Source organism: Macaca mulatta, chromosome 8, assembly GCF_049350105.2.
Source record: "Macaca mulatta isolate MMU2019108-1 chromosome 8, T2T-MMU8v2.0, whole genome shotgun sequence".
NCBI lineage: Eukaryota > Metazoa > Chordata > Mammalia > Primates > Cercopithecidae > Macaca > Macaca mulatta.
This window is the reverse complement of record NC_133413.1, coordinates 130,205,224-130,228,871: the sequence shown is the minus strand read 5'-3', so window position 1 is coordinate 130,228,871 and position 23,648 is coordinate 130,205,224. Positions and strand designations below refer to the sequence as shown.

The following is a 23,648-nucleotide window of genomic DNA, read 5'->3' as shown; positions in this document are numbered from 1 at the left end:
ACCAGTGAAAGCACTGCCCAGACTCCTGGGATGACCTACTCTGGTATTTTCATATCATTTTACCCAAGAGTTGAAAAAAATGCCTGCTCACATCCTTTGAATTCAACACCTTACCCAACACTTTCTTTCACTTCAAGCAAGGTCTGATTTGCACTAACTAGTAGGAGGTCACCATCTGTAAAGTGATTTCTCCCAGACTATTTTAGCTCTCAGGGACAGCCAGGGCCCTAAATGAGTCTGCAAGCACCTCTAGGAAAGTTTACACATTATGCTGTTGCAAGCAATCCATGTATGTGCGCATAGTGAAAACCTTTTCTCTTAAAACTCTTAATACTGAAGTTCCCCAAACCTTTGGAAAATGTGCAAGTCACAGATGCTCCTGTGACTTGTGTTTTTCCCTTCGGGTGCGTCCTCAACCTTGGTTAAATCAACCTCTATTGAACGAGACCTGCATCAGTCACTTTTTGGTTAACACTAGGTATTCAACGAATAGACTAGTCTCGCCGTTGTCTCCAGATATGATGGTGCCCTGGCCCAAAGAAGTGAGATACTCCTCAGGGCCTGGCTCCCAAGCATGGGTTATTTGCACAAAACCTAGCAGGAAGCTTTTGGAGCCACAGTCGACTAAGCTGGAGTCAGACTCTGTTACCTCCTGGCTCTGCCATCACGAGCAAGGAGCCTGCTTCCTCACTAGCAAAAGGTAATGACCAAGGGACCACCTTACAGGGTTGTGGCAACGGGCTCATGGAATTATACGTGCCAAGTGGTTATCACAGTGCCTGCCACTGGCGGAAGATGAGACAATGTGGACGGCGAGGAAATGGGAGCATCGGCTGGAAACCAAGGCTGAAGATAGGATGCGGGGCGGGCAAGGGCACAGCGGAAAGGGTGGGCGAGGGATCCGTGTCCCAACTCGCCGGGTCGCAGCTCTGCCCTGCGAGCTTCCGCCGAGACCGCCCCCCGGGAAGCCGCGTTTCCTTCCTGCAGTCGCGGTACAGCGTGGGGCACCGAGGGGCTCACGTACCCAGGAGCGCGCAGGCCTTCCCGAGGGCGTGCCCGCAGCGCGCTCCGCCCCGGAAACACGCCCACTGCCGCCTTGGCGGGCTTTCGAAACGTTCAGGTTTCCTAGCGTCCCGCTGCTTGGGAACTTATTTCTTGCCTGCCAAGCCCGCCGCCACCCGGGCGCGGCGGGACTCCTAGACCCGGCGCTGCGATGAAGAGGACCCGCGAGGAGGTGGATGCGACGCTGCAGATCGCCAAGCTGAACGCGGCCGAACTGCTGCCAGCGGTGCACTGCCTGGGCTTCGGCCCGGGGGCCAGCGGCGCTGCCGCCGGCGACTTCTGCCTGCTGGAGCTGGAGCCCACGCTGTGCCAGCAGCTGGAAGATGGACACAGGTGAGCCCTGGACACACCGCGCCCCCAGCCTCGGGCCGGCCACGTTATTTTCTAATCGGGGAAACTCGGGATGAGGAAACGGCCAGAGAGATGCACTGACTTGGCGGGGGGCTCATAGCCTGTTCCCGAGGAGTCCACGCCTCCGGTGGGCAGTCCAGTTAGCTGCACTGCGGTGATGAGTAGCACTGGTCCAGCTGACTTTGGGGACCTGTGTCAGCGGGAGCAGGTCGGGAAATACTAATACAACCTCAGTGAAGTTTTTGAAGAGTTACCGGTGATTACAGGGACTCTACAGGACACCGGTCATGGTCATTCTACCTTAAAATACAGTGGTGATATCCACTATTTATAGAATTCTTGCCTTCCACTTATATTTATTTTACTCAGACGATAGATAGGAAGTGTTGGGAATCAGCTTACAGACTTGGTAATTGGGTGAGACCCCCACCCACCCCAAAGCAAACTTGCTCAGTAGGAATCTGAAGCTGTTTCTAATTCCAGGTCAGAAACAAAGTTGCTGCAAGATGATTGATTAAAAGTCGAAGTTGAGGTAGTTTTTTTAAAGCAGTCTTGAGAAGTCTAGAGAATCGTTGTATCCCTCCACCCTGTGCAGTCCCAACTCCTGCAAAATAGGAAGCTCCAGCTTGATTCTCTTCTGCACGATTGGTCCTCCGACACCTATATTTTATTAGGCTATTTTTTCTCTTTTTTCTTAATGGTATCCTTTAGGCTGTCTTTCAATTTTCGAACTTTGCCCACCAAAGAGTTTTAGCGTAAACTGGCCATTCTTCAGATACTTACTATATACCTCAAAGTACCTTTAACGGAACTGAAAGAACTTCACTCGTCTGTTTCCATCCCAGCTCAGTTGGTGGAGAGTTGCGAAAGGAACTCAGGTGTGAGGGCTTTCTCTCGGTCCAGTTCTAGTTAATCCAGCTGGCCAAAACAAACAAACAAACAAAGGCCCTGGAAACGTGTGTTTTTAATTTTGGGGTGTAGGGAGGGATGGTATAAACAAAATATTTCAAAGTGGGGGTGGTGCAGTTAGACAAATAAATGTTAAAGACTAGGTACTTGGGCCTATCAAGCATTTATTAGCGCTGGGAATCTAAAAAACCTTTTATTCTTTTCACTTAAATGAAGACTTAGTCAAAAATAAATACACAGTCTGCTATTTCTGGTTTCTTATTATTTATTCAAAAGAAACGAGTTGCGCACAGGAGTATTAAATACTTTACAGACAAGGAAAACTGCTAGAACCAACTCCCCTGTGGTTGCCATCATCTTTGTCTTTAGTCCTTCCTTTTCCTCCTCTTCACCTTCATCCTTTCCCTCTTCCTTCTTTTTTCTTTATCTTTTTTTTGGGAAGAGGGTGGTGGGAACAGGGTCTCACTCTTGTCAGCCAGGCTGCAGTGGAGTGGCACAATCATGGCTCACTGCATGATGGTACCGTGACTACTCGGGCTCAGGTGATCCTCCCACCAGCTTCCTGAGTAGCTGAGACTTCAGATGTGCACCACCACACCCAGCTAACTTTAAAATTTTTCTTTTGTAGAGATGGGGTCTTGCTCTGTTTCTCAGGCTGGTCTCAAACTCCTGCTCTCAAGCAATCTTCTGGCCTCAGCCTCCTAAAGTGCTAGGATTACAGGCATGAGCCACGGTGTCCTTGCTTTTCTTCAACTTTGACAAAATCCCTTTGTCAAAGTCTTTGGTTTAGTCCAGTTTGTAAACATATCCTTTTCATATTTTTCATTCACCACTGCATCCTTTTATTCATAAGGTCCCAATTTTTTGGCAACACAACTTATGGTTGGGCCAGGATGTGCTGTTTTGATTGTGAGGGAATACTCAGAACAAAACAAGGACGACACTTGGGTGGTACCAGGAGCAGCAGCTTGGCCTTTCTTGGGGAGCTTGTTAGAAATACAGGACCCTGGGTCCCATCCCAGACCCACTGAATCCCACTTTGCTTTTAAACAACATTCTCTAAGATGCCTGTGCATACATTTGAGAAGTACCACTTTAGCATGTTGTAGAAAATTTGACAGCTTGACTGAGGCTTCAAGATGCTTTGTCTTATGTTCTTTCCAGCAGTTTTCACAAAGATGCCATGTAGTGCCATTTGTCCTCTTGGCCTCTGTGGATCTGTCTTGCCCATCTTTAGTTATTTTTCCTTAATGAGGCTCTGGGTGGGCCGTCTGTGTGGCTCTCACTTAGCCCAATGCTTGCTGTGTGGAATCCATCATTGTGCTAGCAGGGGGCAGAGGCAGCATCAAAACTTAATTCTAAGTTCTGTAAGCCTAGAGGGTTTGAGAACTGTTTCTAATGAAAATGTCTACTGGAATGTCAATAAATCATGTATTTTTCCCCCATTTTGCTACAGTCTTGTGATTCGTGGTGATAAAGACGAGCAAGCTGTGCTGTGCAGTAAAGACAAAACATACGACTTGAAGATAGCAGACACTTCCAATATGTTGCTTTTCATTCCTGGTTGTAAAACTCCAGACCAGCTGAAGAAGGAAGATTCACACTGTAACATTATTCACACTGAGGTGCTCTTTTCTGTACTCTGATTTATAAAAGTCTGAGAATGAAAACAGATATGGTAATTTGGTCTTTAAAAACTTTATGTGGAAAATCTATAATCAGGGAGAATCTAAGAAGTTCTTTAAAGAAATTTGAATTTCTCAGCATTTTGCTTGTTTGTTGCTTGTTTGTTGGAGTCTTGTGAACTGGTTTGTTGGAGTCTTGTGAACTTGTCTGATTTTTCCTATTTTGATTTTCAAGTCCCAGACAATTTGATCTTTTTTCTATAATGTGCAAAGTTTGTTATTCAATGACTCATTCTAAAAATCCTACTTATTTTTAGTAGATTTTGCTGTGGATATGTTTTGATAGGAGACTCCCTCAAACCATAACTGGTTCATTTGATAATATTTATGAGGAGGAGAAATGAAGAAATTTGAGCCAGGTGTGGTGGCTCACGCCTGTAATCCTAGCACTTTGGGAGGCCAAGGTGGGGAGATTGCCAGAGCTCAGGAGTTTGAGAGCAGTCTGGGCAACACAGTAAAACTCTGTCTCTACTAAAATACAAAAAATTAGCCAGGTGTGGTGGCATACACCTGTAATCCAAGCTACTTGGAAGGCTGAGGCAGGAGAATTGCTTGAACCCAGGAGGCAGAGGTTGCAGAGAGCTGAGATCATGCCACTGCACTCCAGCCTGGGCAATAGAGCGAGACTCTGTCTCCAGAAAAGAAATGAAGAAATTTGAGTTTTTGAAGGAAGTGTGTTTCTTAGCTTTGAAGTTGGTTTAGTTCATTAATATCCATCACCAAGTATAATAAATTTTTAATTATTTTGGAGAATATTGATGGCAGTAACCAAACAAATCTCCATTCTGTCTGTTACATATATAACAATGCAAGCATAGCCCTTATTTCTTTGAGAATGACTTTAGGCCAACTATATCCTTAAATACAGAGTTGGAGAGGAACGAAGGGAAAATGCTGGGAAGCTTCAGTGATTCATGTGATGTTACTAGAACAGAGGAACATCCAGTAAATACACTAGGTTGGTTTTTATAGGGTTTTAAGTCTTTCATTGTAATTAACTAAAAATATTGGCAGTTCATCCTATTGTAAAAAAGTAATTTTTCCATCACTTATGTGTTCTGTAGGTGTTTTTGTGAGGGCATAATAATGTCTATAAGAATCTTTGAGCTCTTGCTTGTTATGGAAATTCTATGTACTGAGATTGGCTAAAACTTCAGGATCTGCTAACCAAAGCCATAATCGTGATTGAAACTCAGATGCTTAAAGGGTTACATAAGAAATAGGCTGGGGTTGATAAATGGTGGTAGATACCCAGGAGTAACAGGGAGTGGTTGGGTCTGCAGCAAATGGCAAAGCACAATCCCCAAGTAGGTGGATGGCCACTACTCAGCTGCCTTGTGGGAAAGTAGGCCCAGCATTGCTAGACTTATTTTTTCCAAGTAATTCTTGAAATTTAGATTTTTGGGGTGAAATCTAATTTTTTTAATGTTGGCATCTAATTGAAACACTATGCCAAACCTCCCCTAGCACACAAAAGCATACCACAATATCTGTGTATTGGATGTAGCCAGAAGGCTGCCATTTTTTTGTTTTGCTTTGTTTTTCCTGAGATGATCATGAAACAGCAAACCACTTTTAACTATGGATAAAATCAGTCTGTCAGATTTGGTCCTTAAGCTCTTCTTTGGGAGGCCTTAGATTCAGCAACATCTCCTTCAGGCTCTAGGCCTCATCTTGTCAATCAAGCCTTATCCTAGTTTGAAAGTAGAAGCATCCCCTGTCCTTCCATTTCAGAGTTGGAGGGCATCCCAAAGGTAATCCAGTTTAGCCTTTTTTTTTTCTTTTATGAAACACTTTTTTTTTTTTTTTGAGATGGAGTCTAGCTGTGTGGCCCAGGCTGGAGTGCAGTGGCCGGATCTCGGCTCACTGCAAGCTCCGCCTCCCGGGTTTAGGCCATTCTCCTGCCTCAGCCTCCCAAGTAGCTGGGACTACAGGCGCCCGCCACCTCGCCCGGCTAGATTTTTTTGTATTTTTTTAGTAGAGACGGGGTTTCACCATGTTAGCCAGGAGGGTCTCAATCTCCTGACCTCGTGATCCGCCTGTCTCGTCCTCCCAAAGTGCTGGGATTATAGGCTTGAGCCATCGCACCCGGCCTGAAACACTTATTGAGCAACTACTCAGTGCTAGGAACTAGGCAAGTCCTGTAGGTGCAGGCAAGGATAACAGATACTCATCCATTCTCTGGCCTCTTATCAAATGGATTTTGAGTGGTAGGCTCTCACTATTTCACAAATCAAACAGAGGAATTAGCTGCAGTTCTAACCAGTACAAAGATCTTGCATTCAGCAGCAGTCTCTCCTTTAGCTTTTGCCTCATTTTGACATGAGCAACACACTCCCTCTTCCCTTTAACGTCCCTATTTGAAGACTATGATAATACCTTTTCTCTGTTTTCTGCTTTTTTTTTTTTTTTTGCCTAAGTATATTCATTTTTAGTTGTTTCCACCTGGTTTGGAGAATTGTCACCATCCTGGTCATTTTTTCTGGGCATACTCTAGTTTTCAGAGTATATTTGAGATGTGACACTCAATTATTGATTCTTACAATGTTGACAGTATCTTATTAAGGGGATCTGAAAAGATGGTCTTGAGGATGCCCATCCATCTAGTCAAGATGGCTGGAAAAATACCTTCCTCATACAAAGCAGAATACCTTGGAGCTTCCTTTTCTCAGTACTTGTTGAGGGGGCAGATTAATAAGTTGGAATTTTATATGAAATTTTCCTTTAGAATGGCCCCTAAAAGGTTATGATATATTACAATTTCCAGATCTTTGGTTTTTCTAATAATTATTGGGAATTAAGAAGATGTAGACCTAAGTTAAAGAAGCTAAAGAAACTTTTGATGGAAAATCCGTATGAAGGACCTGACAGTCAAAAAGAGAAGGATTCAAATAGCTCAAAAGTAAGACTCTTATTTTCACTTTTTTTATTTGGAATTTAACAACTATAATCAGAGGCACTCAATGGTCACATTCTTTTTAAAATTTATGTTATATAGCTGTTAAATGCTTGTGTTAAAAAAAGTTACAAAATTTCAAGCATACCCCAAAACAGACAGAGTAGTATAATGACCCCCATATATTCATCATTCACTTGAACAATTAATGTCCTGTCAGTCTTGTTTCTTCTATCCCCTTTCTATCCTTCCATCTTTTTAATTTTTCTAGAGTATTTTAAGGCAGATCCTATATATAATAATGCCATTTATATAGCTAAAAGCTTCTCATATTCTTAACTTTGAAATAATAGTTTTTTAGAGGTAAAAAATTTTTTTATTTAATTAAAAATATGACTAGATGCTCTTGAGAGGGGCATAATGGAAGATATTCTTACTCCAGTGTCAAAATTAACTAATTCCTGAAAGTATGGAAAAATATAAACAAAGTAAAAAACAGTTTTAAAGTGTTTTTTTTTTTTTTTTTTTTGAGACGGAGTCTTGCTTTGTTGCCCAGGCTGGAGTGCAGTGGTGCGATCTCGGCTCACTGCAAGCTCCGCCTCCCGGGTTTAGGCCATTCTCCTGCCTCAGCCTCCCGTGTAGCTGGGACTACAGGTGCCCACCACCACGCCCGGCTAATTTTTTTGTATTTTCGGTAGAGATGGGGTTTCACCGTGTTCGCCAGGATGGTCTCCATCTCCTGACCTCGTGATCCGCCCGCCTCGGCCTCCCAAAGTGCTGGGATTACAGGCGTGAGCCACTGCGCCCGGCCAGTTTTAAAGTTTTTAAAGTAAAAATGACAGAACTCTGCTGGTATATGAAGACCATGTTTATACTAGAAGTTCCCTTTTTTTCCAATGGGCTCTTTCTAAAACTTTTTTTGGTAACAGCTTTATTGAGATATATAATTCACATACCAAACAATTCACCAATTTTAAAGTGTGCAATTGAATACTTTTTAGTACATTCACAGAGTTGTGAAACCATTACCACCATCACGTTTAGAACATTTTTATAACCCCAGAAAGAAACCCTGTAGCCTTTAGCTGTCACCTTCCAGTACCACTTTCTTCTTTCCCCTTTCCCCTTAGCTCTAGGCTACCACTAATAAACTTTGTCTATATATATGCCTATTCTGGACATTTCATATAAATGGAATCATATAATATGTGGCCTTTTCTGACCGGCTTCTTTCACTTAGCCTAATCATTTCAAGGTTCATTTATGTTGTAGCATGTATCAGTGTTTTGTTTTGTTTTGTTTTGTTTGCAGATGGAGTTTTGCTCTTCTTGTCCAGGCTGGAGTGCAATGGCACAATCTTGGCTCACTGCAACCTCCACCTCCTGGGTTCAAGTGATTTTCCTGCCTCAGCCTTCCGAATAGCTGGGATTACAGGTGCACGCCACCATGCCCAGCTAATTTTTTACTTTTAGTAGAGATGGGGTTTCACCATGTTGGCCAGGCTAGTCTTGGGACTCCTGACCTCAGGTGATCTGCCCGCCTCAGCCTCCCAAAGTGGTGGGATAACAGGCATGAGCCACCACGCCCGGCTGCAGTGTTTTATTCCTTTTCTTGCTGAATAATATCTCATTTTACGGACATACCCATATTTTATTCATTCACTTGTCAGCTAATAGACATTTGTGTAACTTCTACTTCTTGGATATTATGAATAATGCTTTTGTGAACATTCATGTACAAGTTTTTATGTGGACCTATATTTTCATTTTTCTTGGGTATGTACCTAGGAGTGGAATTGATGGGTCATATGGTGACTCTGTATAAGCTTTCAAGCTGCCATACTGTCTTCCAGAGTGGCTGCACTAGTTTCCATTGATGTTGAACACCTCACGGGCTTATTGACGATTTGTATATCGTTGGAGAAATGCCTATTCAGTTTCTTTGCCTGATTTTTAGTTATTTGTCTTTTTATTACTGAGTTGTAAGCAAATTCTTTAGATAGTCTAGATACTAGTCCTTTATCAGATATATTATTCGCAAATATTTTCTCCCATTTTGTGGGCTGTCTTTTGACTTTCTTGCTTTTTTTTATTGCAGTAAAATATACATAACATAAAATTTAACATTTTTGGGGTTGGGGGCAGTGGTTCACACCTGTAATCCCAGCAATTTAGGAGGCCAGGGTGGGAGTATTGCTTGAGCCCAGGAGTTTGGGACCATTCTGGGCAACACAGCAAGAACCTGTCTCTACAAAAAATTTAAAAATTAGCTGGGCATAGTTGCATACCTCTAGTCCCAGGATGAGGTGAGAGAATCACCTGAGCCTAGGAGGTTGGGGCTGCAAGTGAGCCATGATCACACCACTGCAGTCCAGCCTGGTGACAGCATGAGACCTTGTATTAAAAAAAAAAAAAAGAGGCCGGGCGGGGTGGTTCATGCCTGTAGTCCCAGCACTTTGGGGGACCAAGGCAGGCAGATCACCTGAGGCCGGCAGTTCGAGACCAGCCTGACCAACATGTAGAAACCCCGTCTCTACTAAAAATACAAAATTTGCCGGGCGTGGTGGCGCACGCCTATAATCTCAGCTACTCGGGAGGCTGAGGCAGGAGAATCACTTGAACCTGGGAGGTGCAGGTTGCAGTGAGCTGAGATCGTGCCATTCCACTCCAGCCTGGGCAACAAGAGCAAAACTCCATCTCAAAAAAAAAAAGAAAGAAAAAATAAAATTTACCATTTTAAAGTGTACAGTTCAGTAGCATCAAGTACATTCATAGTGGTATGCAGTCTTTAGCACCATCCATCTCTATAACTTTTTCATTTTCTCAAACTGCAACTCTGTGCTTGTTAAACAATAACTCCTGTTTCTGCGTCCCCTCAGCCCCTGGCAACCACCATTCTACTTCCTGTCTCTATGAATTTCACTGCTTTTAATACCTCAGATAAGGGGAATCATACAGTATTTGTCCTTTTGTGGTGATAATGTTTTGAAGTACAAAAGTTGATTATTTCGGTGATGTTCAGTTGATCTACTTTTTCTTTTGTTGCTTGGTTTTTGGTGTCATTTAACAAGCCATCACCAAATCCAGTGTCATGAAGATTTACCTCTTTGTTTTCTAAGATATACATTGATTTTGTGTAGAAATCATTATACATTAAGAAAAGAAACTGAGCTACTGCATAAATATTGCCTTAATCTGTTCATGTATTCCCCAATATTCAGCAAGAAATCTAAAAACAAAATATTCTTCAAAGGTCTTAAAATATTTTTTTCTTTTTGCAGTATACGACTGAAGATTTGCTTGATCAAATTCAGGCAAGTGAGGAAGAAATAATGACCCAATTACAAGTTCTAAATGCCTGTGAGATTGGAGGTAGTGTTACTTACTACTATTATAACAATGATGACATTGGCCATCATAAGGGAGAGAAGTTTTTGGACATCTTCACCCTACTGCATATAGTTTATTTAATATTCTTTTGGGTTTAAGGATGGTGTCATTTGGGCCGGGCGCAGTGGCTTACGCCTGTAATCCTAGCACTTTGGGAAGCTGAGGCGGGTGGATCACTTGAGGCCAGGAGTTTGAGACCAGCCTGGCCAACGTGGTGAAACCCTGTCTCCATGAAAATACAAAATTAGCTGGGTGTGGTGGTGCATGCCTGTAATTCCAGCTACTTGGGAGGCTGAGGCACGAGAGTTGCTTGAACCTGGGAGGCAAAGGTTGCAGAGAGCTGAGATGGTACCACTGTACTTTAGCTTGGGCATCAGAGTGAAACTCTGTCTAAAAAAAGAAAAGATGGTAATATTTGTCTTTCTCGTTGTGGGATAGAGACTACATGTGATTATCTTTACATGAGGTCAGTCTGCTACCAGTGACTTTAATCACACTTTGACTCCTTCCAATTTTTTTGAATTAAATGGTAAAGGAAGAACCATGTTTGATTAAGAAAGGTCCAGGCTGGGCGCGGTGGCTCAAACCTGTAATCCCAGCACTTTGGGAGGCCGAGGCTGGCCGATCACAAGGTCAGGAGTTCGAGACCAGCCTAGCCAACATGGTGAAACTCCATCTCTACTAAAAATACAAAAATTAACCAGGCGTGTTGGTGGGCGCCTGTAATCCCAGCTACTCGGGAGGCTGAGGCAGGAGAATCCCTTGAAACTGGAAGGCGGAGGTTGTAATGAGTGGAGATCGCATCACTGCCCTCCAGCCTGGGTGAAAGAGTGAAACTCCGTCAAATAAATAAATAAATAAAGTCCTAAGACATCAAATAGTCTAATCTTTTATTTTTTATAAATGGTAAGGAAACTAAGGCCTAGGAAGGGCAACTAACTTGTCCAGGGTACATGTGGAGTTAGTGACAGCATATGGCATATAACCCAGGTCCTTGAACTAGCAAAATTAATTTTTTTTTTTTTGGATGGAGTCTCACTCTGTCACCCAGGCTGGAGTAAAGTGGCGTGATCTCGGCTCACTGCAGCCTCCGCCTCGTGGGTTCAAGTGATTCTCATGCCTCAACCTCCTGAGTAGCTGGGGTTACAGGCACGTGCCACCACATCCAGCTAATTTTTGTGTTTTTGGTAGAGATGGGGTTTTGCCATGTTGGCCAGGCTGGTCTTGAACCCCTCACTTCAGGTAATCCTCCTGCCTTGGCCTTCCAACGTGCTGGAATTACAGGTGTGAGCCATGGTGCCCGGCCCTAAAGCTTTTCTTTTCTTTTTTTTTTTTTTAAAAAAAGGCAGATGAAACTATGCATTTTAATGCAGCCCTTTGCATTATTAACAGCATGGGGATGGATACAATTTCTGTAGGGGGATGCGTAGATTACTTCTCGCTTTCTTCCTCAGTTTTACATCACACAATCCATTTTTTAAATGTTGCCTTTATGTTTTCAGAGTAAGACTAGAAACATTCTCCCTTAGAAATGGTGGATGTATACTTTTCTTTCTCTGGGGTGGTGGTCCTGCCATCAGTTATAAAACGGCATTTCATGGCCAGGCATAGTGGCTCATGCCTGTAGTCCCAGCCCTTTTGAGGCCGAGGCAAGTGGACCACCTGAGGTCAGGAATTCGAGACCAGCCTGGCCAACATGGCAAAACCCTGTCTAGTAAAAATACAAAAAACTTGGCTGGGCATGTTGGCGCATGCCTATAGTCCCAGCTACTCAGGAGGCTAAGGCAGGAGAATCACTTGAACCCGGGAGGTGGAGGTTGCAGTGAGCTGAGATCATGCCACTACACTCCACGCTGGGCAACAGAGTGAGACTCCATCACAAATAAATAATAAATAAATAAAATGGCATGTCATAATCTCTCACAGGAATAGGAAAGGGATCTTTATGATGCCCAGCCCTTAACTTGGCCCTCATCCACCTTGTACCTCAGAGTCTATCATCTCTTTGGTGAGCTGGACTTCTTTGTGAGTATAGAAATGCCTCTGCAAGATAGCTGTGATGAGAGTTATAACCATGGTAGTCCAGCACAGCAGAGATGATCATGAATAGTGAACCTATGACCTTTACCTCATTTGTATGATACTCTAATGAAATGACTGTACCAACTGCAGATTTCCTAATTTCTGTTTAGAATGACAAGATTATTGTGAGATAGTTGAATGTCAAAGCACTGGAGAGAAGGGTGCCATGCTATGTGCCTTTAATATCCCAGCTACTCTGTAGGCTGAGGCAGGAGGATCATTTGAGCACAGGAGTTTAAGACCAGCTTGGGCAAGAGTAAGACCCCATCTCTAAGGAAAAAAAAAAAAAAAAAAAAAAAGAAGAAGAAAGAAAGCACTTGAGAAAAGCTAGTCATATGTAAAGTACTCTTGAAAAACAACTTGATCTCCCTGAAGATACAATTTAAAATGATTGGGAGAAAAGCTTAAGAAGAAGCACTGTTTACAGAAAGTGAATAGTTGTTTTTTTTTTTTTGAGACAGTCTCACCATTGCCCAGGCTGGAGTGCAGTGGTGTAATCGTGGCTCACTGCAACCTTGGCCTCCCAGGTTCAAGCAATTCTCATACCTCAGCCTCCTGAGCAGCTGGGATTATAGGTGTGTGCCACCGTGCCCAGCTAAGTTTTTGTATTTTTAGTAGAGATGGGGTTTCACTGTGTTGGCCAGGCTGGTCTCAAACTCCTGGCCTCAGGATCCCAAAGTGCTGGGATTACAGGAGTGAGCCAGCACACCCAGCCTATTGTCTCATTTTTGCAGTAGGCAAGAGTATGCTGTGACTTTATCAATCTATTAGCTAGTTTACATAAAATGTTCTTTGGGCCAGGCACAGTGGCTCATGCCTGTAATCCCAGCATTTTGGGAGGCCGAGGTGGGCTGCTCATGTGAGGTCGAAAGTTCAAGACCAGCCTGGCCAACATGGTAGACCCCTGTTTGTACTAAAAATACAAAAATTAGCCAGGCATGATAGTGCATGCCTGTAGTCCCAGCTACTTCGGAGGTTGAGATGGGAGAATTGCTTGAACTCAGGAGGCGGAGGTTGTAATGAGCTGAGATCACGCTACTGTACTCCAGCTTGGGTGACAGAGTTGAGACCCTGCCTTAAAAAAAAAAGTTCTTTGGTAAATATAACTTATGCGATTTGTAGGTTATTGGAGGATTCTTGAATTTGATTATGAGATGAAACTTCTGAATCATGTAACTCAGCTTGTGGATTCTGAATCATGGTCTTTTAGCAAAGTTCCTTTGAATACATGCCTTCAGGAACTTGGACCATTGGAGCCAGAGTAAGTATTTTAATTTCTTGTCTATCCAGATTTCCTTAAGGGGAAGGGAGTTCTTTTATAGATTGGAATTAAACCCAGGGCATAAACTACAATAGTTATATTTTGATATCTTTGAGAAATGTTTAAAATTACAACCAAAGAAGATTTGGGAATTTTGGTCACTGGGGTGAATACATATGCATTATCTTGTTTGTTTTGGGCCATAAAAATATAAAGAAATAGGCCAGGCGCAGTGGTTTATGCCTGTAATTCCAGCACTTTGGAAGGACAAGGTGGGTGGATCACGAGGTCGGGAGATCGAGACTGTCCTGGCCAACATCGTGACACCCAGTCTCTACTAAAAAATACAAAAATTAGCTGGGCGTGCTGGTGCTTGCCTGTAGTCCCAGCTGCTTGGGAGGCCGAGGCAGGAGAATTGCTTGAACTCCAGAAGTGGAGGTTGCAGTGAGCCGAGATCGTACTACTGCACTCTCAAAAAAAATAAATAAAAATAAATAATAATAAATAAAGTAAGGAAATAATATGTTTGAGCTATTTTATAATAATAAATGTATGCTTACATAATTGATGTTAAAATGTTTAGCATGGGGCCTGGCACATAGTAGCTACTCAGTATATTTTAGTTCCTACTTTAAATAAAATATTATTTGGCAACCAAAATCACTTAGTATTTGAAATATCAAATTTCTTTCTTAATTTTGAGTTGGCAGTGGAGTTAAAATATAGTGCATAAAAATACTTATAACTTTTCAAATGGGTGTTTTAAATTTTTCAGGGAAATGATAGAACACTGTCTTAAATGTTATGGGAAGAAATATGTAGATGAAGGTAAGATTTGGAAAATATTCTCATTTAACTCTTATATGTTAAAACTGGCATACCTTTCTAAAGCCTGTTGGTGTTAAAAATAAGAACTCTGGCTGGGTGCAGTGGCTCACACCTATAATCCCAGCACTTTGGGAGGCTGAGGTGGGTGGATCACTTGAGCCCAGGATTTCGACACCAGCTTGGAGAACATGATAAAACGCTGTCTCCACAAAAAAATACAAAAATTAGCTGGGTGTGGCAGCACAGGCCTGTAGTCCCAGCTACTCAGGAATCTGAGGTGGGAGGATCACCTGAGCCTGGGAAGGTCGAGGCTACAGTGAGCCTTGATTGTGCCACTGCTCTCTGGCCTGGGCGACAGAGTGAGACCTTCTCAAAAAAAAAAAAAAAAAAAAAAAAGGCCGGCACAGTGGCTCACGTCTGTAATCCCAGCACTTTGGAAGGCCAAGGTGGGCAGATCACCTGAGGTGTGAGAAGTTCGAGACAAGCCTGGCCAACATGGTGAAAACCCATCTCTACTAAAAATAAATTAGCCAGGCGTGGTGGCGCACACCTGTAATCCCAGCTTCTTGGGAGGCTGGGACAGGATAATCACTTGAACCCAGGAGGTGGAGGTTGCAGTGAGCCGAGATCACACCCAGGCTGGAGTGCATTGGCGTGATAGATAGAGCGAGACTCTATCTCAAAAACAAAAAAACAAAAAAACAAAAAAAAAACGAACTACAGGGTTGTGGAAGTGAGTTTAGGTGTATAATTCCTTTCAAGAAACTGCAGTAAAAAAAGGAAATGTTAGTATAGTATTTAATTATAAGATGGTAATTTGAAACTATCTGATACCTTTTCCTTAGGCGAAGTTTATTTTGAGTTGGATGCTGATAAAATATGCAGAGCAACAGCACAAATGCTACTTCAGAATGCAGTGAAATTCAATCTCGCTGAGTTTCAAGAAGTATGGCAGCAGAGTGTTCCTGAAGGAATGATAACTAGTCTTGATCAGCTTAAGGTAATAGCAATAGACATTTCCACCTTACTTCAACAGTTGATTAATTACTAGGTGAATGATACTTGAGTTGGAGCTGAATTTGGAACCAATTTCTTTTCCTAGACACCCATTAGGAGTGCATGTACATCCAATCCATCACATAGTCCTTAAAACCCAATAAAGTATTGGAGTATACTTAACATATTATAAACTACACCTTTAAAATATTTTTAATAATTTTAGTAAGTTGCTCTCACTACAATACAGTTTTAGAACATATCTATCACCTCTGTAAGATTGCTTGGGTCCATTTCCTCTTAATCCCTCTTCCTACTCAGGTATCTTATTTTGTTCCATTTCTCACTATTTGTAGCACCCCTCTCCTAGTCCAGACTACCTTGATTTTCTGCCTCTAAACAGCAATAGCATCCCTAGGCAGGCCCCTTGCACTTTTACTTTTGCTCCCTTCCAATCCGTTCTCTGTGGTGCTACTAGAATGATCTTTTAAAAATGCCAGTCAGACCAAGTGTGGTGGCTCACGCCTGTAATCCCAGCACTTTGAGAGGCCAAGGCAGGCAGACCACCTGAGGTCAGGAGTTCAAGACCAGCCTGGTCAACATGGCCAAAGCCCATCTCTACTAAGCATACAAAAATTAGCCAGGTGTGGTGGCGGGCACCTGTAATCCCAGTTACTCGAGAGGCTGAGGCAGGAGAATCCCTTGAACCTGGGAGGCGGGGGCTGCAGTGAGCCGAGTTTATGCCAGTGTGCTCTAGCCTGGGTGACAGCGAGACTCTGTCTCCAAAAAATAAATAAATAAATAAATAAATAAATGCCAGTCAGATCAGATGAATGTCCTGCTTAAATCACTTTATTTATTTAGTTAGTTAGTTAGTTTTGATACTGAGTCTCATTCAGTGGCTCAATCTCAGCTCACTGCAACCCCCGCCTCCTGGGTTCCAGGGATTCTCCTGCCTCAGGCTCCCAAGTAGCTGGGATTACAGGCACCCACCACCACACCCAGCTAATTTTTGTATGTTTGGTAGAGAGGGTTTCGCCATGTTGGTCAGGCTGGTCTCGAACTCCTGACCTCAGGAGGTTCGCCCACCTTGGCCTCCCAAAGTGCTGGGATTATAGGTGTGAGCCACTGCACCTGGCCTTAAATCAGTTTAATGGTTGCCTATTGCACTCAGGATTGAAAAAACTCAGAATTCATGTCTTGGCCTATAAAGGCCCTTCAGGATCACCTTCATAGCTTCATCTCTGGCTACTTTCCCTTCTGCTCACTGCATACCAGCCCTCTTTCAGGTTTTCAAGATCATCAAGCTCTCACCTACCTTAGGACCTTCAAACAAAGCTTTTTGTTCTAGAATGATACTCTAATTTCATCTGGTCACCTCCTGCTCATCTGAGTCACTTCATCAAGGAGGCCTTCCTTCATTCTCCGCTTGAAGCAAAGGCCTCTGGTTTTACTGTTCGATAGCACGCTATGCTTTCCTTCACGGCACTCTCCCCTTAGCTTGGAAAAATGTTTATGTGGTTCACCGCTCTCTACTTTGATGGCATTTTGTTTGCTGTTGCTTGCTAGTATGTAGCATACTGCTTGGCATGTGGCGTATACTCGGTAAATATACCGTTAGTTAAATGTAAAGATTTGCTTGGTATTTATGGAGTTCTATGTCGAGGCACCATGCTAGGTGCTCAGGAGAAAATGTCATACAAGGTGTCATCATGGTGCTTAGCCTGGGGACTCGCAATGGGGTATGGACACATATTACATGCATAAATCTGTTCTTACAATGCAGAGTGATCTACGCCACGGGAAAGGCGTGCACACGATGTTATGAGAGCAAAGAAAAGGGGCTTAGCTATCAGACTGGTCAATCATGGGTGACTTTCTGAAGGAACAGACGTTTTAGCTGCTGAGTGGAAAGATGAACTGTTGCTCTCTAGATGGTAGGAAGGCCAGAGGTGGAAATCTGGGACAGCATGGCAAAGTTGGGGGGCAAATAAAAACTGAGGCACTGTTGTAGGGATGCATGGGCTGGAGTAAAGGATGCTTGTGAGGTAAGGACACTATGGACTGCGCTAAGGAATTTCAACTCTATCTAGAAAGCTCTTTGAGGCCACTGAGTGACATTAATTAGAGGGGTTACCTCATTAGAAACGCATCAGTTTGGCCTTTTGAAAAGAATACTATGACAGTAAAGAAGATGGACAGATGGAAGGTTGGTTAGATTTGAAAAAGGATTACTGTGCAGGCTGTCAACACATATGTTCCCAACTAAGAGAGTACTGGTCAAAGAGATAGGTAATGGGGGAATGGATAGAGGAATCCTGAAGTCTTAACATCTATCACATAGACTTCAGTGACCACATAGGTATGGTGTTTGACTAATGGAATCAAAGCTGATGCTTAGGTTTCCTGTTTTCCTAGGATAGTGGAACTAGAGCAGGTTTGGATGATAAACGAGTTCATGTATAGATTTGGATACAGAGGTCTGGGACTCAAAAGAGACATCTGAGCTAAAGATATAAATATTATAGTCATTAGCAAGTAAGTGGTGGCTTAGGCTACAGGTTTAGATGAGGTTACTCAGTAGAGTGACAGTGAAGCAAGTAGAGTGGTTGGGATGGAAGCCTCAGGGAGCTACAACATCAAGTTATGAGGAAAATAAGACTGTGATGTCAGGGATGGAGAGAGATTTAAAGAAGAAGGAGTAATCAACAGTAACGAAGAAAATAGAGGGCTAGGGACTGGGCAAAGTGGCTCACACCTGTAATCCCAGCACTTTGGGAGGCTGAGGAGGGTGGATCACTTGAGGCCAGGAGTTCAAGACCAGCCTGACCTACATGGTGAAACCCCTTCTCTACTAAAAATATAAAAATTAGCTGGACGTGGTGGCCTGTACCTGTAGTCACAGCTACTCAGGAGGTGGAGTCAGGAGACTCTCTTGAACCCAGGAGGCAGAGGTTGCAGTGAGCCAAGACTGCGCCACTGCACTCCAGCCTGGGTGACAGAGCAAGACTCTGTCTCAAAAAGAAAATAGAAGGCTAACACGATGAATCCAAGAAAAGGGCCCACTGGATTTGGCAATGACAGGTTACTGGTGACCTTTAGAACCAGAGCTATCTTGATAAACTACTGGTGGTAGAAGCCAGATTGCAGAGGAGGAAATAAGTCACTGCTTAAAGGAGCTCTTTGTATGAAAAAGGCTGTTGTAAATCTCTGGATAGTTTAAGTTCCATGTAGCTGACATTTTGAATATCTTGAGCTAAGCTAAACCTAAAGGTAAAAGAATGAGTCATGTTTAAACATTACAACATTACTTTAACTGCTGTGTTTCTTCTCATTTCTTGTAGGGTTTAGCGCTGGTGGATAGACACTCGAGACCGGAAATCATATCTTTGCTGAAAGTAGATGATTTACCTGAGGATAATCAGGAACGTTTTAATAGCCTTTTCTCTCTAAGGGAGAAGTGGACAGAAGAAGATATTGCCCCATATATTCAGTAAGTAATTTATTAAAGACGGATTTTGAGGGTTGTTTTTACGGTGAGTGGCACAGCATTTTAGATTTATGATTGGAACACAATTTTCTTGAGTATTCCCTGAGGATACTGCTTCCCTAGAAACTCTTAGGTGGTGGCTGTCTTCTCTGTCCTCCACAATTATTGCTTCTGGAGGTGGAGTATGTGTTATCTCTGCTCCTCACTATTGCTTCTAAAACCACTTCTTTGCTCTCATTCCTGGAAAACTGTCCCCTTTGAGGGACAAAATATATATCCCACTATGACTCTAAGGCCAACACCCCTCTCTGATTGCCACCTCATGCCTTACTTTATTTAACATTTTGGGAGAGGCCAGATTGCAGTAGAACACGTTAGCCCCAAAGTTACTTCTTATAAAATCTTGAGTCCCCTAATGCTTGAAATCAACTAACACTACAACTTTGTCACTGTGTCACACCTCTCAGGTGTTCTTTCTTCTCTTTACCCAGCTCGAATCCCGTGGCCAATCTTCTTAGCTCTTACTGTCTACACTTTATTCCTGTGGCCCTCTCTCCCTCTTGCCATATTTGTCTGGCAAAAAGCTAAAAAGATTAAACCCAACTTTCTGCTTACTCTGTGCCTACACATGGCCAGCTAAAACTTTCTGGAGAATACTACACAATGAAGCTGCCAGTCTTGCTTAAGAACCTAGTGGTACTTAGAACGGCCCCTCGCCAGGCATGATTTCCTCATGGAACTTCTCTACCCTTGGAGCTTCTTCTACATCTTCTTTTCCTTTTTCATACCAGCAGTACCCTCTGTTTCCTTTTATGATCTTATTTGTTTCAGAACATAGAAGCAGTGCTTCCAGAACAACCTTCTTTCTCACTGCCAAATCAGCCAACCTCCTCATGTGTACACCTACTTCCTTTGCAGTCCTGTGTAGTGTATGAATTTCCCATGCTCCTAAGGCCAGTCCTTCTGCAGTAGGTCCATCTCCTCTGCCTTCTTAAAGACTTGGATCCTCGAGTTACCCCTTTCACCCCTTGTGTTATTATGTCTCCCTCTTCTGGATCAACCCCACCAGCATACAAAATTCTGTAATATTGCCCATCTTGAAAGACAACAATAGCAACCTATTGGACCCCATGTCCTTTGCTCTCCTTCATAAGAAAATGTCTTTTACAAGTTTCCTATACTCACTCTATGCTTTTCACCTCCCATTCTTTCCTTTACTCAATGACATCTTCTTAATCCAATGACATCCGTCTTTCTACACTCAATGCTTAATCATTTGTCCTTGATTACTTGACTTAGCACTATTTGACAGTGTCTGCTTCCTCCTACTTGAAACACAAGTTTCTCCCCTCTTCCTTGGATGAGAGGGGAGAAAACCATCTCTTTTGTTGATGTCTCCCTTTCCTTCTCAATCTTTAAATGTTGGAGTGCTCCGGGTCTATTTTTCGGCCATCTTCTCTTCTGTTTATACTTTTCCTTTGGTGCCCTCATCTAGGCCTGGAAACAAATTTAACGACTTCCTAATTTCATCTTCATACTTGCCCTTTTCCCTGAAGTCCAGATTCCTATATCTAGTTGCCTAATTCACCTTTCCAGTTGGATATCCAATAGGAATTTCAAGCTTAACATGTTCATAACAGAATCGTTGCTTCTCCCTCGGCCTTACCCCGCTTCATCAATACAGTTAACAGCACCACTACTAATCCAGTTACTTAAACCAAAGTCTAGGAATCCTCCCTATCCTTTCCTTCCCCTACCTTCTGGTTCAAACTATGAGCAAACCCTGATGGATCATCTTGTACCTGCCTCTGAATTGCTCTCCCTGTTCTATTTTTGCCCCCTTCCCCTTTTTCCTTCTTATACTGTTTAAATATTCAAGTGACAATATAATGAAACCTCCACATATCTACTGCTCAGCTTCCATAATCAACTCATTGGCTCCTTTATTTATTTATTTATTTATTTATTTGAGACGGCGCCTCACTCTGTTGCCCAGGTTGGAGTGCAGTGGTGTGATCTTGGCTCACTGCAAACTCTGCCTCCTGAGTTCAAGCGATTCTCCTGCCTTAGCCTCCGGAGTAGCTGGGACTACTGGCGTGCACTACCGTACCCGGCTAATTTTTGTGTTTTTAGTAGAGACAGGGTTTCACTATGTTGGCCCGGCTGGTCTCAAACTCCTGACCTCAAGTAATCTGCCTACTTTGGCCTCCTAAAGTGCTGGGATTACAGGCGTGAGCTGCCGTGCCCGGCCACCTCCATTATTTAAAACTTACATCATGTTGTACTTTTCCATTAATTAAAACACTCTTAGTGTTTTAATTTTGTAATCTTCCCATTACATGTAGAATTAAGTCACAATTCTTTTTCCCTGTGCTTCAAGGTTCTACATGATCTAGCTATTGCCCCTTCTCCAGCTCATGTCCTCCTATTCCTCCCTCTCCTCGTTATGTTCCAGTCATAATCTTCTTCTCTTTGAGGTACAGAAGAGGAAACCAAAGTTCAGGAAGCATTGGTAACCTAGACAAGTTCACACAGGTACCCTGTATCCAGGTTCTCTGACTCTAGGCCCTGCTGTATAGGCCTCACTACTGCTTGTATTTCTAATTTAGAGGCTGTGTGATATAATAGAAATAGCATAGACTTTGAAGTTATACAAACCTGGTGGCAGAATTTGACTCTTGTCATTTATTACTTGTCTGAGCCATAGTTCCTTATATCTAACATACGGTGAAATAATACATTACTCCTAGTTTTTGTTTTTTGCTTTTTTTTGGTTTTTTGAGACGGAGTCTCACAGCGTCGCCCAGGCTGGAGTGTAGTGGCGCGATCTCCGCTCACTGCAACCTCCACCTCCTGAGTTGAAGCAATTCTCCTGCCCCAGCCTCCCAAGTAGCTGGAATTACAGGCACCCACCACCACGCCCTATTTTTTTTTTCTCTTTTTAGTAGAGACAGGGTTTCACTATGTTGGCCAGGCTGTTCTTGAACTCCTGACCTTGTGATCTGCCCACATCGGCCTCCCAAAGTGCTGGGATTACAGGCATGAGCCACCCACCTGGCCTACTCCTACTTTTATTGTGTGGGTTAAATGAGATAATACATGTAATGTACTTAATTTAATTAAAACTTAGAACCACTTCCCACCCTATCTCTCCCACAAACATCTACACTTATGTTTGTTGAGAAGACAGATTCGGGGGAGAGAGATAAAATATGTACATAATACTGTATCATAATATGTTGCCTAAAATATTCATTTTTTTTTTTTTTTTATTGTTCCTACAGAGATTTGTGTGGAGAGAAGCAGACCATAGGTGCATTACTCACTAAATATTCTCGTTCTTCGATGCAAAATGGTGTTAAAGTATATAATTCGAGAAGACCCATTTCTTAAAAGAACAACAGTTTTTCCTTCGGGACTCAAGTTGCTTTATAAAGTTGCTGGATACAAGAAAAATAACTTGTACTTTTATATCTGACTTTTAAAAACCTAGTTTTCTAAGGCCTTTTCCTCCTCATGTTAAGCATTTTGAAACTACTGTTGTTATTTCTTAAATGTTATAGGATGTAGCTTTCAAATTATATTTGTACTATGTACACAGTGTAAACAAGGACAAAAGAAAGTATTGTTTCCTATGTTATGTCTGAGGTCTCTGTGATTTATTTAAAGTTTGGCTTTTTATTTTTAAAGTGTCATTTCTTTATTTAGGATTTGATGTTCTAATCATTAATACATTTTAAGTTTTCCAGAGAACTAAATAGTAATAGTTTCATAGAAGAGAATTCTTTATTCACTTAAATATCATTTCTCAAGTGAGTGAGTTCCCCTCTACTTTTACCCTTCTACCCAAACTGGAAGCCACTAGGTGCTATCAATTATTTATATTCGTTGTTTACATCCATGAAATTGGCTGAATAATTACTCCTCTGCCTGGCGTAGACATGCACTTTGGGGAAAAAATGGGTTTATCATCCTATAATGAAGAATACTGGCACAGGCAGTGCTCACTCGAAAACTTCAAGTAATTTCTAGTTGGTTTTGGAATGCTTGTTAAAGTTCCTTTATAGCTTTATTTTCCTGATTTGTTTTGGTTTAGATCAAAGTGCAAATTAATTTTAACTTAGCTAATGAACTGGTCACCAGGACAGTTGGAGGGGGTACAGGCCAAGGTTAAATGGTCCAAGTTTCAAAAATGTTAATGGATAATCCATAATTAATTAAACAAGGTTTAACTGTTACTGAAGTTTACAAGTTTTTATTGTCACGAACATGAAATACAAACACAATGGCTTTGAAATGTCTTTTAATAAATGTTTCTGCATTTATATGGATTATATGATATATATACATACACAGTATATCGATGTGTAGTCTATTTATTTATTTATTTTGAGATGGAGTCTCGCTTTGTCGCCCAGGCTGGAGTAGAGTGGCATGATCTCAGCTCACTGCAAACTCAGCTTCCCGAGTTCAGGTGATTCTGATGCCTCACCCTCCTGAGTGGCTGGGAATACAGGCGCACGCCACGACGCAGGGCTAATTTGTGTATTTTTAGTAGAGACAGGTTTTCACCATGTTGGCCAGGCTGGTCTTGAACTCCTGACCCCAAGTGATACGCCTGCCTCGGCTTCCCAAAGTGCTGGGATTACAGGCGTAAGCCACCACGCCTGGCCTCTGGTCTATATTTTATTCTTTTTCT

At 42.5% G+C, this 23,648-nt stretch overlaps 1 protein-coding gene across 2 annotated transcripts; it reads left to right on the top strand.

Moving 5' to 3' along the window:
* The first annotated feature begins 985 nt into the window (after positions 1-985).
* DSCC1 (DNA replication and sister chromatid cohesion 1) lies at positions 986-23,307 on the top strand. 2 transcript variants are annotated; one of them, XM_001097551.5, is made up of 9 exons: positions 986-1,395; positions 3,779-3,947; positions 6,775-6,909; positions 10,184-10,274; positions 13,497-13,635; positions 14,411-14,463; positions 15,309-15,463; positions 18,804-18,952; positions 22,234-23,307. In XM_001097551.5, exons 1-9 carry the CDS (start codon positions 1,214-1,216, stop codon positions 22,340-22,342), a joined length of 1,182 nt encoding a protein of 393 aa, XP_001097551.3. In that variant the 5' UTR covers positions 986-1,213; the 3' UTR covers positions 22,343-23,307. The 2 variants fall into 2 exon arrangements, with proteins under 2 accessions (XP_001097551.3, XP_077800096.1); XM_077943970.1 differs by lacking the exon at positions 6,775-6,909 and having other exon boundaries at positions 1,092-1,395.
* Positions 23,308-23,648: the final 341 nt, after the last annotated feature.

Bases quoted from the DNA above. Each gene is read 5' to 3' on its own strand.
- DSCC1 (XM_001097551.5), top strand. From the start codon at position 1,214: ATGAAGAGGACCCGCGAGGAGGTGGATGCGACGCTGCAGATCGCCAAG. The intron at 3,948-6,774 runs GTGCTCTTTTCT...TACAATTTCCAG, and splicing joins GTAACATTATTCACACTGAG to ATCTTTGGTTTTTCTAATAA. The intron at 6,910-10,183 runs GTAAGACTCTTA...TTCTTTTTGCAG, and splicing joins AGGATTCAAATAGCTCAAAA to TATACGACTGAAGATTTGCT.